This window comes from Silurus meridionalis, chromosome 2 (assembly GCF_014805685.1).
Source record: "Silurus meridionalis isolate SWU-2019-XX chromosome 2, ASM1480568v1, whole genome shotgun sequence".
NCBI classification, from domain to species: domain Eukaryota; kingdom Metazoa; phylum Chordata; class Actinopteri; order Siluriformes; family Siluridae; genus Silurus; species Silurus meridionalis.
The window spans coordinates 27,928,412-27,943,090 of NC_060885.1; the positions used below are offsets into that span (position 1 = coordinate 27,928,412).

The following is a 14,679-nucleotide window of genomic DNA, read 5'->3' on the forward strand; positions in this document are numbered from 1 at the left end:
TTGTGTCGTCACCACGGGTGAGACGGTTTCCACGGTAACGCGGGTGGGCCTGTAAGACGGTATCGGCCCAGGCGGGGTTTAAACGCTGTTCATCTTCATTCATCTCATTTTTCCACAATAACCGCAGGATCGAGCAGATGGAAACAATGTCTGACACTGCACCGGCACCGAGTGTAAGTCTCTTACATTCATCCTGTGTTCAGTTCCATATATTTCATTGTGCGTGACGATAGTGCTTTATTAACACACACACACACACACACACACACACACCCGAGGTGTTTGCGGATTATAATGTAGCCCAGCTCCATCACTGGGCCATACAATTTTTACAATATTATTTTAACTAATAGTATCTTAATTGTATACATAGTATTCATATTGTTTACACATTATTGACTGTTTGTCTTGTGGGTACTGTTTTTTGTATAATAATAATAATAATAATAATAATAATAATAATAATAACATTTTATTATTATTGATCTATTATTCACTACAGGTTATTCAATACTGAATTCTGTTACTGTTCTTTTTTTGTTTCTTTCTTTCTTATAATACTGTTCATTACTGTTCAGTGATATTTGCTATACCTTGCTGTCTTCTTTCTTTATTGTTGAGTGTTTATTCTGGATCATGGTTAATTGTTGTATTCATTATTTCCGTTATTGGCTTTTAACCGGATTGGATGCCTTGGCATTGTGGTGAAAATGATTTATTATTGTTTTATGCTTTATTATGTTAATCAGTTTAATCCAGGGAATGAGGAATACACCCTAGGGGATACCACGCCACAAACATTTTCACACACACACACACACACACACACACACACACACACACACACACACACACTGTACTTTTACTGGGTCATACCATTTTTACAATTTTATTTCAATTAATAGTCTTTTATTGTGTTCGGTGTTCACCACCACTGGGTTTTGTTTATTGATTTTATCGTTTTGATGGATTTTTCACATTGTTTTCACATCATTGACTGTTTGCATTGTGGGTACAGTTTATTATTATTATTTATTATTTATTATTTATTTGTTTAGACATTATTCTCTACAGGATATTAGATACTGTCTTCTATTCATTACTGTTCACTGATATTGCTATATTGTTGAGAAGACTTTTATGGTCATTACAACCATATAAATCACAGTACAGAGTAAAATAAAACAATGTTACCCCAGGACCAAGTGTTTATTAGGGATCATGGTTACTAGTTATATTCATTAATCCAGTTGTTGGCTTTTAACCAGATTGGAGTCGTGTTGTAAACAATTTATTATTGTTTTATGCTTTATTATGTTAAGCACTTTATTCCAGGAATGAGGAGTACACCCTAGGGGATAGGACAGCAGTCCATCATTCATGCTCATTTACACCTAACTCAAATGAAAAAAAGTTTTCTTTTTTAAACGTATTACCATATTATGTTACTGATTTGCATTCTTAATGCCTATGTTTGTACATGACAAAGAATGAAAGCGTCAAACAGAAAAAGTAGACAACTTTTACACCTGTTCATGTTTTCTAATCACTTTAGTTATTTAGTTGGTTAATTATAAGTTTCTATAGGTCCCTGGTGGTCTAGTGGTTAGGATGCGTTTAAATTAGAAATTATACGTTTCTATGATTTCTGTTGTAACTCTGTCTGTGTGCAGGAGAAGGATTACGTCGGACAGATTAAAGGAGGTCTGCGTCCTGCTATGAGAATCGTAGTGATGGGCATCATTCACGAAAGGCCAAAGAGGTAAATTGTCTCTAACCCTGTGTCATTCATGAAGTAAAGCTCCATAGCATGTCATAGGGTAAAAAAGTCAGCTGTAGGAAATAAAGACTTTACACACAGTCAGTGCATATGGACAATCTGGACATTCTTTTTATGCAAGAGTCATTCTTTCGTGTCGTGGCTGGTTCTGTAATTCCCAGTTATTGTGTCAGTGCCAGTGTGGGAAAAAGCATATCCCGTGAAGATTTTTGTTCTGCCAGATGTCAAAAGAGATATTCTTTTGCTTTGGCCTTATTTGGGAAATAAATGCTGCTCTCGTTTCTCACTAAAGCAAAATGACTGGAAGGTCATTGATACTAGTTTATTTAAAGGTTCCAGACTTTAAATGGTAAAATGGCGTATGTATTTGACCCCCTGCATGACTGCGTGCAGTATGATGGTGACGTTGTCCTGCCAACCCCAAGAAGAAGATGACAAAGAGCAGGAGGGTGACGTGGGGTTACAGCTGACGGTCAAGTTTCCTGAAAAGGCAGTGGTCCGCACTTCCAGAGTCAATGGGAAGTGGGGAACATCGGAGAGCATCGTCTCTTTCTTCCCTTTTGCTGCTGGAGAGTCTTTTAAAGTAAGCTTTTAGTCTCAGGTGATACTACATTCAGTGTCAGTAAAAGATTAAAGTATAAGTGAGGAATGAACCAGTTTGAGGCAAGGTGTTAAATAAAAAAAATCAGCGGCAAAGTTGTGTGGTGACTTACAAGTACCATCTCAGACTGGATTATTTTCTGATACAGCATGTTTTATTACTCATACACCACAGCAATTTAGCAACAATTTTGTATGGTGTCATACTTTAAAAGCCCATTTTTAGTTTCATGTAGTGTTCAGAATGTTGTAACAATGTAAAACAAGTGAGTTCTTGTTCCCTACAATAGTTTTAAAAATAGTTCTAAACTTTGCCTCTTTTGGTTAAAATTTCTTCCAGAAATGTTTACCAAACATCTCCTTACAAATACTTTTATTGATAATACAAGCCCTTGGGATTAGCTGTTGCTATGGAAACTAATGTAAATGTAATGTAAAAAAAAAAAAAAAACACTAACATAAGCCTAAGATTCATTGCACTACTGTTCGAGCTGCTGTTATAAACACCTTCTAGAGAGAAAGAATCTAGAAGATAAAAACACTGTGGTATAAGACTGTCTCTGTCTCTGTCTCTGTCTCTCTCTCTCTCTCTGTCTCTCTCTCTGTCTCTCTCTCACTCTCTCAGATGGAGATCGTGTGTGAGCACCAACAGTTTCGGATTCTTGTGGATGGGCAGCCATTGTGTGGATACACACACAGAGTGACCCAGCTGGCATCCCTCACGACCGTGCGTGTGGGCGGAGACCTGCAGCTTACCAAAATCGCATGAGAACATCATTAAGAGTCGCCATCCAAAAGAAATAACCCCAAACAGGCACTTGTAGAAAACTGAAGTTCTTTTACATAAATATCACTCCCTTAGTGACCCTTGACCTCTGGCACTAAGCACTAAGTCATAAAAACACCCAGACCGCATACACACAAGTATGAATTTCACACAAATTTCTTCTCCTGGCAGCAGTGTTTTATACTACAGCGCTTTCGAATTCTCAATTCTGATTGGTCAGAAGGTGTTGGTTCATTTTCTATCAAAGATTTACATACCGCAATGCACTTATTGTTTCAGTAGTAACAGCAGCTTCCAAAGGACTGTTTCTTATAAAGAGACGCTTCTTTTTAAAACATGTATAATCGCAATCATTAATCTAGTGAATGTTTTTTCTGTAAAGAAGAGATTCCAGTGTCAGTAAGGGAACTATAAAGCAAATATAACGTAAGTGATTGTTAGCATTTTGACACCATTTCCTGAAAGCTAGGACATTGAACTAAATTCTTGCTCTTTCGGCACAGAATGTTGTTTCGAAAAATTTCTATGTGGACGTTGTTTTAATAAATTAACAAACCAGGGACAGAGAATGTAGGAGTCATTATCACTAATCCTGTCTACATTAACGTTTTCTGACACAATTGCAAACTGCTACTTCAAGGGTGGTACATAAAATGTACTACAACCTGCTACAACCATGAACTTAACCTTGAACTTGGGCTCTTTTCAACAGAAGTGCCTTGACATTTGCATGTGTGTGTGTGTCCACATTTTCTTCATGGAGGCAGGAAAAATACAACCAGAAAGCTCTCTGAGAGATTTCTAATGCAATATCTTACATGGTGCTATTAGAACACAGTGGTGTGTGTGTGTGTATGTACAGTATGTGTGTGTTTGTATGTATGTGTGTCACACTCACCTACAATACACACTTTTTTACACACATGTAGGAGTTCATGTACGCTGCATTAGAGCTCGCCTGATCATTTCTATACTGTATGTTTGTGTTAACAGGCACAGCAGTTGAAAGACACGTGTTTGACGGAGAAAAAAAGCTTTGTCAAGATGCCTTTGTTTGAATTAGATTCCGGATGAAAACAATAAAGGACTTTTTTGCAAATATCTTGGATGTTGTATATTGTGGTAATGTATAAAGATATACCCGAAGATTCATCATCGATGTGATTCATTATAAATCACATGCTCTCCATTGTTTTTACATCACACTTCTCCTTTTCGGTCTCACATCACATTATGTTCAATTTTATACATTTTATTACTTTTAAAGTAATAAAGATTAATGCTTGAATTGTTTTTTTTAAATATACTAATGGACAATGTAGATTTCAACTCTCACTAGTGATCTAAACATGAACCAACCAATCAGCATCTTTCAACTCACACATAATTTTGTCTTCTATCACATTTCCTCTTAATGTTAAGTTTCCAGAAAGATCAACAAATTAATTATATCTTCTTTCCAAACTTTCTTACCTCTGACTTACTTCTGAATTAAATAAAAAAATATATATATTTCCATATAATTAAATTTCTTGCTAAAACAAAATGTACTCAAGAATCATGTTTTTTTTTCTCTTAGATTTTTCATATTTTTTAAATTATTTTCTTTTAAAAATGAAAATATTTTATTTTAATCTTTGTTTTTTGATAAACATTTTTGTTTCCTTTCATATTTTCTTTAGTTTTCACCACCATCCCTTTCACCATGATCATTAACACTTGCATTATTTTCACACTGCGAAGGAAAAAACACGCTGTTGAACGGGACGAGGCTCCTCACTGCATCTCTATTATACAATAAAACACTTTATTTTAAATGATTCAATGTGATAAAAATGGACATGGGCATGTGCTGAGATCAGGTTTTATAGCTACATATTATATATTATAGCTACATATATGCAACACTTTTCATTATAACTATGTTGTTTAAAAAATGACAGTATTTGTATCAGTATTTGTTCATGTATCTTGTACAAATCATGACAAAGTACTACAGAGTGATTGAATATCATAATATGGGTACATGCCTGATTCTGTATAAAAGTAAAAAAAAAAAAAAAAAAAAAATTAACACAAAACATTAAAACAAGTATCATGGTGCATACAAAAAGTGCTTAGCATGAGAATAAGTTAAAGAAAGAAGCCGCTGATGGTGTCCTGTAGTGAATTTCACATCCAGCCAATTTCATGTGAACCTAATGAAGTTAATGTCCTGCCAGCAGGATGAGCTTCATCATGATTTTTAGAGCATTTCCTGCTCACCATTTACATAAAGTTTAAATGCTGAGAATATCAGGTTCTTGAAGATTTTAAATGATAAATAAATAAATATGTCCTTTTAAATAATTTCATCATACTGATGAATGTTGGGGTTTGTAATATAATGCTACAAACACTACGGTAAACATAATGCAGGACAAAGTGTGTGAAAAGCTTAAGCCCGCCATGACGTCAGCTGTGTCTCAGACAAAACCACGGTTTTACGTTTGCTGCTTGAGGGCTTCGATCCAGTTCATTTTCTCCTGGTGTGTGGGGGCTTGGAAGAAGTAATGTATGTCTCTCTGAGTGATGATCTTAAACAGATTCCCCTGGACTTTACCTTTCACACCTGCATGTAACAAAGAAACACACATGGTTTAGTGGTGACCTCGCAACCACTTAGATAAACATCTTAAACATACGTCTGAACATGTGGGAAAAGGAAGACATTACCGCTGTTCTGGAATGATTCTATACCTGGACATCCTTTAATATATACTGTGTATTGTTGACTAATCATTTACCTGTTATTATGATGACTCAGCACATACACAAACACACAAACGTGCTCACCTGAAGGTACGCCGTTGTCATCCAGAGAAGAAATCAGACAGCCGCGCAAAGAAAACCCGCCAACTGGAGTGATGTCATCCTGAGGAATGAGGTCATCACAGGAAGTAGACAAGTCAGCACGCAATCAAGAGCAGCAATAACACAATGAAAGAACCCAAACTAGAAATATTTGTTTAAATTTAATCTTGTATTACTTTTTACCTCATATACAACAGAAACATGTGTTTTATTTGTATTTTAAGAAAGTCTTACTTTTTTCCATGTATAGTGTGTGTGTGTGTGTGTGTGTGTGTGTGTGTGTGTGTGTGTGTGTGTGGAATGTCAACAAAACAAGTTTCCACTTGAAATTATTAAGTAACAACAAGAACCTTCAAACAACATAAATCCCTATGTCTTGTTTTTACAACTTTACCTCTGACTGTTAAAGCTTCCTGCCGTAAATGTTACATTCACAAACACCACATTAACAATTACACATTTGTGTCTGCTGTACAGGTCTCTTGGAATGTATTGTCAGTCTAGGAACCATAACATATTACTACATGGGTGCCTAATATGCCGATTGCGATCGACCAATAGATCGCAAAGGTAGTATGGGTAAATTTGGTGCCATTCAAAAAGTTTTTTAGATGTTAGTGTATCATCTATCTTCTCTATGGCATTTGCGTCTTTATTGGCGTACAGGCCAGCCAGTCTGAGATCAAATGCTCACGAGCTACTGCTAAATTTTCTTTGTAGAAAATAAACGTGCTGAATCTTGAGCTTTTTTATTTTAACTATTACTATTATTTGTAAATGATTTTATTGCTCTCACCTTGCTTGGGTTGTAGTAGTGCAAGAAACCAGGTTCTGACCTCAGCACAAACAGTCGTACCTTCCAGTTCTTAACATTGTGTCCCTGCAAACACACACAGACACACACACAAATATTCACAAGTGAGAAACAGACACACATGATGTTCTCGGTTTGTATCTTGTGACACATGATCTAATTCATCCTCATAATGAAGGTACAACCTTAAACATTTAATAATGATGATGAACATGAGGAGGATAAACGTGATTTAAAACCTCACCTGTTTGATCAGGTATCCTCTCTTCTGCACTCTTCCACTCAGCTCCACTGCAGACATGGACTTTTCAGACTTTAAACTACCTCGTTTCTTAAAGCTCTCAGCCTGATGACACATAAACACGTATTTATAGTTTAAAAACACATCACTGCTAAAACACAATGATCAGTTGTCAAGGGGAAAAAACATACAAAGCTGTAGAGAGCTGTAGAATCGTCGAGAAACTGTTCTCCAAGAGCAGCGTTTCTCACGGCGGCTACGCTCTTAAATCCAACAGCTCTTACACTGCCTTCATCTACCAGAGCCGACGCCAGAGTCACTGCCTCCACCCGAGTCAGAGCCAGCTGAGTGAACACCAACCAATCCACCACTGCTGAGCCTACACACACACACACACACACACACACACACACACACACACACACACACCATTACATCATCAATGTTTTATTAATAAAATACCTTTATTAGATTATACAATACATTTTAAATAGGGATAAGCGAGACATATATCATGGCTTTAAGAGGAAGGATGTATTACAAACTTTATCTACCTGTGTGTGTGTGTGTGTGTGTGTGTGTGTGTGTGTGTGTGTGTGTACTAAATATTGTAAGGATACAGACCTGAGAAGCAGTTCATGTAGGTGCTGCCCTGCTCAACGTGGCTGCTCATCTTGATGCCACTGTGAACGTCGTACATAGAGTCCACCACCTGACTGATATACACACACACACACACACACACACACACACACACACACACACACACATCAGGATCAAACTAAAAAATTAGGATTGACACCTGGATTGTGTTTCAGGTTTTTGAAAAAGTGTTAATCAGTGAACTACATCTGAAACTCTTTTGTGTGATGATGCCAAAAACCCCCTTGAAACTCGCATCACCTGAGGTTAACACTGTGGAGCTGCAGCGAATGTGAAGTTTTCCACACAGCTGGAGAAAGACCTGGAGCATCCCCCGAGCCGAGTCTCCTCACGGCTGCGCTGATCTCCACGGCCCACTCGTCTCGCTCCTCCCGAGAACATGCCTCTAGGAAGTACTCCGACAAAGTGTTGGTCTTCAGCCTTATGACCAGCTGTTACACAGCGAACACAGCTGTTACAACACCATTGACACTGGAGACTCCTTACACTAACATACAGCCTAAGAAACATCCTCAGCATGTCATTCAATAGTTAAATAAATGTTGTCATGTCTCTATGGGTATCCCTGTCCACTAAATACGTGCCACAACAAGCTCAATTATGAATAACCACTGGTTGCTGTGGAGCCCAAGCAATTAAATATACAAACACACACCATGTTCCTGACAAGCCAGAGCAGAGTACTGCACACACAGCACATTTAATATGACTATGTATTGGAGTAGAGGAACTTTAAATGCCTGCAGCTGTAAATTACACGAGGACACACACCCTGACTAAGATTCCCTATTGTAGGTTTTATAATCAAAACGAAATGACAGGTAATAACCATTATGCTTTTTTAACTTATATATATTTAATCTCCTGTCCAAGTGGTGTAATTAAATCCCTGCAAAATAAACGTACAGTAATTCCCCCAATTAATTGTGAATCATTAATTGCAGCATACATATTTTGTCCTATTATCTTACAGGTCTGTTCTCGTATTCCAGGTAAGGACAGGTGATCTCGCAGGCCTGTAATGGGATGCTCCCTCTGTGACACGAGTCCCTTTTCCCTCCTTCAAACCTGTAGTAAAGCAGCTGCTCAGCTTTCAGGACGAACCATCGAACTTTCCAGTTGTGAACCACATGACCCTGATGAGAAATATAAAGAAAAAGTTTTACCACACCTTACCACAGTGCTGATTAGCTCTGTTTTCTGATTAGTCACAAGGTGTTGATGCATTGGCTACGAATCACAGGTTTACATTAATGCACTGCACCCTCATTCATAGGGACTTAACTAAGAATAATAAAGTATTCATAATAAGCTGTGTTATAAGAACATTTAAGCTGTGCTAATAAGCATTTAAGATGTGTTAATAAGCATTGAAGATGTGTTCATAAGCTGTAATAAACTGTGTTAATAAGCATTTAAGATGTGTTAATAAGCATTTAAGATGTGTTCATAAGCTGTAATAAACTGTGTTAATAAGCATTTAAGATGTGTTCATAAACTGTAATAAACTGTGTTAATAAGCATTTAAGATATGTTAATAAGCTGTAATAACCTGTGTTAATAAGCATTTAAGATGTGTTCATAAACTGTAATAACCTGTGTTAATAAGCATTTAAGATGTGTGAATAAGCTGTAATAAGATGTGTTAATAAGCATTTAAGATGTGTTAATAAGCATTTAAGATGTGTTAATAAGCTGTAATAACCCGTGTTAATAAGCATTTAAGATGTGTTAATAAGCTGTAATAAGTGGTGTTAATAAGCATTTAAGATGTGTTAATAAGCATTTAAGACGTGTTAATAAGCTGTAATAACCCGTGTTAATAAGCATTTAAGATGTGTTAATAAGCTGTAATAAGTGGTGTTAATAAGCATTTAAGATGTGTTAATAAGCTGTAATAAGCTGTGTTAATAAGAATATTTTTTTGTTGCGGTGACATTTATTTAACATATATTTATGAGAGGAGTCTCCAGTTTCAGAGCTTTGTATCAGTTTAACTTTTTTGTAACTTGTTATTTTGTGTTTTCTTCGTAATATAACAGGACGAGGGTTTTTTATGGTCTTGTCAAATTCAAAAGAGAGAAAATTTGAGGCAGGTGAGTGTTCAGCGCCGCTATGCTGTTAGTGAGAACTAGAACTGACTTTAAGTCGGCATTAAATGTAAACAGGTAAAAGTTTAATTATTTAAGTGAATAAAAACAATTGTTACTCCGATTGAAAGACCTTGAAAGAGGTTAAAAGTGGTTATAGAAATCTTCATATCATCCAAGTCACTGAGCTTTAAACAGTCAGTGTTTTCCTGTACTGTAATAGCACAACACAGTGTTTCCTATACTTTTTTACATGACAAGCTGAGAGTCTGCATGTTCCTTAAAATATTTATTCTGCTCGAGCTCAGAATCCAGTAAACACTCAGTGAAAGGTAAAGAAAAACATTCAGGATCTCCGGTAAAACATCTTCCACATTATTCAAGTATAAAAATCACGACTTACCCTCTTAACCAAAAAACCTTCTTTCAGGACGGAGTGGTTCTGCGTGTCCATTCCTGCTGATTTCTGCTGTTCTGACAAACCGACAAGTGTTTTTATAGCCAGGAGGAAACTGAGTCATCGTCCCTCCACGCCCCGCACGCCTCAGGGCTCAGATACGACCTCCAGGTAAGGATAAATACAAACACAGGGCAGGAGTGGCAGCAGGAAGTGCTTTCCTAATGGGGTGAAGAATCTGCAGGGTGGAGCGAGGATCTAAAGCAGCACACTTCTTACTCTGGAACTCCATATCTTATTTGTCTTTACGCATCAATAAAAAAACACACTTTTTTTTTATGATACGGATTTCACCTGAACCTCTCAAGTAAATAATTACCTGATTCAGGTGTGAGATTTACACATGAGATGTTCAGGCACTTCACAGTTTTAAATTCACACGATTTTTTTTTCATGTGTTATGTTACCTTCCCGACAGTAATTATTTTGTCACGTCAATTTGAGGACATGCTGCAACACACTTCAGATCACAAATATTTCCACTTGACATTAATGTGATTTTGTGTGTGTGTGTGTGTGTGTGTGTATAATTCAGTGAACATTCAACATTTTGAATGGAATGATATAACTGAAAGTTGGTCTCATTTGTAAGTTTCAATAATTTAAACTCACACAACATGCGTATGTAATGTTCAAGCATGACCTGCACATACGTGGTCTAATAGACCTTTGACTCTTTAGCAATGACATTATGAGGTGCTCCCTTTAAACTTTCACTTGAGGACAAGTACAAGTTCGATGCCCGGTCAGGGAACCAACCCCGGCCATTAGGGTTTCACAAGCCAGTGCACTCTTAGTGCCGGTCCCAAGCCCGGATAAATGGGGAGGGTTGCGTTAGGAAGGGCATCCAGCGTAAAAACGTGTGCCAAATCGAACATGCGGATGAATAATACGGATGATCCGCTGTGGCGACCCCTAATGGGAGAAGCCAAAAGAAAGATCGAATAGTTCAATAAAAAGTATGACATTTGCCTTTAAAATTTAGTAAAGTAAAAGTCTCCCCAAATGGAAATAAAGAATTACTTTGTTACCGTCCATCGCTGCACACTGAATACTTACAACTTTACCCTGATAAACACTGTTCTGCATTTACAATTACTGCATTCATCATGTATTTTATGGTTGTATTCTACTGTTCATTAAACCATTGCTAAAACAATGCTAATGGTGGTGGACTTTTTCACAACTCTGTACATTGAAAGGGATTTTGTTTGTATATACAGTGTGACGAGACTGAATAAGAAGTCAACAGGTTAAAAGACTTTTTGAAAGTTTGTTGAGGAAGACAGGATAGAGGTGCTAGCATCTCCTTCGCATGTGTTCAGGTTTAGCCTGTGATGTGTGTTTTTTTTTTTCATTATTAGAAATGTACATAATCGACATAAGCTGTTTAAAGTGTTTGCTCTCTGTGGTGGAACAGCCAGTGCTCTTCTAATGTGGGTGAAAAGAAATGAAAACACATGAAAAAAGAAACACACTGGCTCCTGTTTCAAGGAGTGAGAAAAGAGAATTAACTGATTTTTTAGCATTTAAAAAGCTAGCTACCACCTATACATGATGCTAATTAGCCAGCCATATTTGCTACCAGGCTATATAAGCATAATTTTTTATGAGATTAAACAATGAGAAAAAAACTCATTATACTACTATAGGCTACTATACTACATATACTGTAAGCTAGCAATAAATTCAAGGACTTTTAGTCACAATGAAATCCTTAATCCTTATCATGGCTTTGATAAAAAAGTACTTTAATCACTACATTCAGCAGAATAATTCATTTTTTAGACACGTGTACATTTACAGACAGACAGACAGCAGAAAATGACGGGACAGACACCTCGCCATTTTTTCATGAGTCACAGTAAATCACACTGAGTCACAGACATCCCGACGGCCAAATCACAATCTGAGTCACAACAGACTGCTTACAGCAGACTGGATGACTATTTAGGGAGAAATTACAAAAGCAAAAACACCATGGTTACCAATATAACTATCTACATAAACAACACAAAAAATATTCAACATTGTGAATAATCTAAACTTTTCGATTTATATTTGAATGGTGTTTCAGGATAATACATCGGATATATATTAAGTCCTGTTGCTGTTGTGGTTAAAATCAGCTGATATTTTCTTAATTTTTGATAAGAAATGCTTATTCATGTAATTCCTGACATTTTGTAGAGCTTAATTAATGAGTTCAGACATTTGGATCCCAAGCCATATGATTCCTTTAAAAATTAACTTTTTAGATAAAATATATATATATAAAAGCTATTGCAAATTTTTTCTATTTTTTTCGAATGAAAAAATCTTAATTTCACTTCACTAGTGTAGTTTTCTAGGTTAATACTAATTATATAACTATAAATAACGTCTGTACTACAAACCTTTTTCGTTTCACTACAAAATCATATATTTATTTTCCATATAGACTGTGGTTTTGGCTGCGCTTGAAATATAACGGTTTAAAGTAAATGTAAATCCATCGATTGGCGGAGTGAACAAGCTGTAGTTTTTATTGCCGCTAGAGGGCGACAAAGACCTGCGATAACATTCACACAGACTTCGTGAGCATGAAGACTAAAACATAATTACTCATACAAAAATAAATAATGAATTTCTTTCACCTTCTGTATAAGCTACTATTTAAATGTAATTATTTGTGTGTGTGTGTGTGTGTGTGTGTGTGTGTGTGTGTGTGTGTGTGTGTTGGTGGGGTGGGAGTATCCTTGGTGGGAAATTCAGATCCTGCAAATACAGTGGTGAACCAGGACACAACCCTAAACCTCTTTTGATTAAAAGTACTGTTGGACACACACACACACACACACACACACACACACACACACACACACACACACACACACACACACACACACACACACACACACACACACACACAGCCTATTTATCAGCAAAATCAGAAACCTTTGAAATCTAATTGATTAACGTTACACACATATTTGTGTCTGTGTGTGTGTGTGTGTGTGTGTGTAAATTTAAGTGAGGTGTGTTTCTAGTAGTAACCATTAACTCTGTTCAAATAGCCTTTACGTCAGTTATAAAAAAAAAAAAAAAAAGCTTCCAGGATGCAGACACACACTATCAAATCACCTCTGTATGAATAACACACCTACACACATTATGATATATGCGCACACACACATGCGCACACACACTCAAGTGTTTAAAAAAAAGTAGTTTAAAGTATAAAAGTACATTAAGCCAGTGTATTGAATTTTAACTTAGTATTAAGTTTTTTTTGTGTATTAAGATTAAGGATCAGTGCAATCTGTGCAAAGTATTGGCACCCCTGTGCAAAGTATTGGCACCCCTGTCCTGGCCAACAATGGAAAGCTCCACCCCCAGGCCCACCACAAAGTTTTGCTTTAGGGGTAAAGAATTATAAAAAAAAAAAAATCTAAATTGCCAGACATGACAGACAATCATAACATTTGTGTGTATTGACACACATCAGTACATGACCGTTTCTAGAATAATGCTGCACGTTGTTCAGAAACTCTAGCATCGTCCTGTTTTATTTCCCACAACACTTTACACACACATCTGATCCAGCAGTAGCAGACGTGATGTCCAGTTTGCAAAAAATATAGTAATAATCAAGCATTGATAAAATCCAAAAATATAGACAAAAATGTCAGTTATATAGCATTAAAGATGTAACAACTATCTAGTGCTGTAGGTAAACAGGACATTAGTTTTTGTGCACAATGAAACGGTCATTTAAAGCTAATTTGAGGAAACACAGATTACATATTTTGTTAGAGACATTACAGTGAAGTGGAACATTTCAGCCTTACAAACAAGTGTTTCTTTGTCCTCTCTCTCCCTCTCTCTCTCTCATTCTCAGTTGCCCTAAAACAGATTGAATTTTCTTTCAACTCCATCTGTTCATTTAACTACAAAAAAAAGTGTGTCAGCCGTCTGTGACCCAGAAACAAGGGCTCTGGAGTTTTAGGACTCTCTATGTGAAGCTCTGGCATGGCAGCTCTTTCTCTCAGAAAACTGCACATCTTCCCACATCATCAAACTGACAAACATCTAATTCCTCATCATAGCATCCGCTTCATTATCAGCAGGAAACCGATATGAATACTATATAAATAGTTTTATAATAGTTAAATTCAACACTTTAATACGTGTTTTCTGCGTTTGTGGTCGAGTTTTAAAAAAGCAAAAAACATGACATGTACTGAGGCCACACCCACTTTATTACTACTGACGAGCATAACGGCCACACCCTAATCTGAGAAACTCATTGTTAATAATGAACACTGTGCAGACGTCTGGCACTGTCATGTAAATATTTGTGATAATACTTTGTTCTGTAAATCTATACAGCCTTTGTTTAAATAATTCTAGAC

General features: G+C 36.6%; 2 protein-coding genes across 2 annotated transcripts; one reads left to right on the plus strand and one right to left on the minus strand.

The window, feature by feature from the left end:
* Positions 1 to 4,268, plus strand: si:ch211-10a23.2 (Galectin-related protein A-like). The gene is made up of 4 exons (XM_046873896.1): positions 1 to 173; positions 1,674 to 1,762; positions 2,174 to 2,363; positions 3,006 to 4,268. Exons 1-4 carry the CDS (start codon positions 138 to 140, stop codon positions 3,147 to 3,149), a joined length of 459 nt encoding a protein of 152 aa, XP_046729852.1. The 5' UTR covers positions 1 to 137; the 3' UTR covers positions 3,150 to 4,268.
* Positions 4,269 to 5,250: 982 nt separating this feature from the next.
* plek2 (pleckstrin 2) lies at positions 5,251 to 10,379 on the minus strand. The gene is made up of 9 exons (XM_046864067.1): positions 10,232 to 10,379; positions 8,710 to 8,874; positions 7,979 to 8,169; positions 7,700 to 7,791; positions 7,267 to 7,454; positions 7,079 to 7,180; positions 6,817 to 6,900; positions 6,003 to 6,081; positions 5,251 to 5,778 (listed from the first exon to the last, which is right to left on the minus strand). Exons 1-9 carry the CDS (start codon positions 10,280 to 10,282, stop codon positions 5,651 to 5,653), a joined length of 1,080 nt encoding a protein of 359 aa, XP_046720023.1. The 5' UTR covers positions 10,283 to 10,379; the 3' UTR covers positions 5,251 to 5,650.
* Between the last annotated feature and the right edge of the window lie 4,300 nt (positions 10,380 to 14,679).

What these genes read in the sequence shown, in the direction of transcription:
- si:ch211-10a23.2 (XM_046873896.1), top strand. Translation starts at nt 138, where the DNA reads ATGGAAACAATGTCTGACACTGCACCGGCACCGAGT. An exon ending in ACACTGCACCGGCACCGAGT is followed by an intron (nt 174 to 1,673) that starts GTAAGTCTCTTA and finishes GTCTGTGTGCAG; the next exon opens with GAGAAGGATTACGTCGGACA. An exon ending in ATTCACGAAAGGCCAAAGAG is followed by an intron (nt 1,763 to 2,173) that starts GTAAATTGTCTC and finishes GACTGCGTGCAG; the next exon opens with TATGATGGTGACGTTGTCCT.
- plek2 (XM_046864067.1), bottom strand. Translation starts at nt 10,282, where the DNA reads ATGGACACGCAGAACCACTCCGTCCTGAAAGAAGGTTTTTTGGTTAAG. An exon ending in TGGAATACGAGAACAGACCT is followed by an intron (nt 8,170 to 8,709) that starts GTAAGATAATAG and finishes GCTGTGTAACAG; the next exon opens with CTGGTCATAAGGCTGAAGAC. An exon ending in TGACAACGGCGTACCTTCAG is followed by an intron (nt 5,779 to 6,002) that starts GTGAGCACGTTT and finishes TGTTACATGCAG; the next exon opens with GTGTGAAAGGTAAAGTCCAG.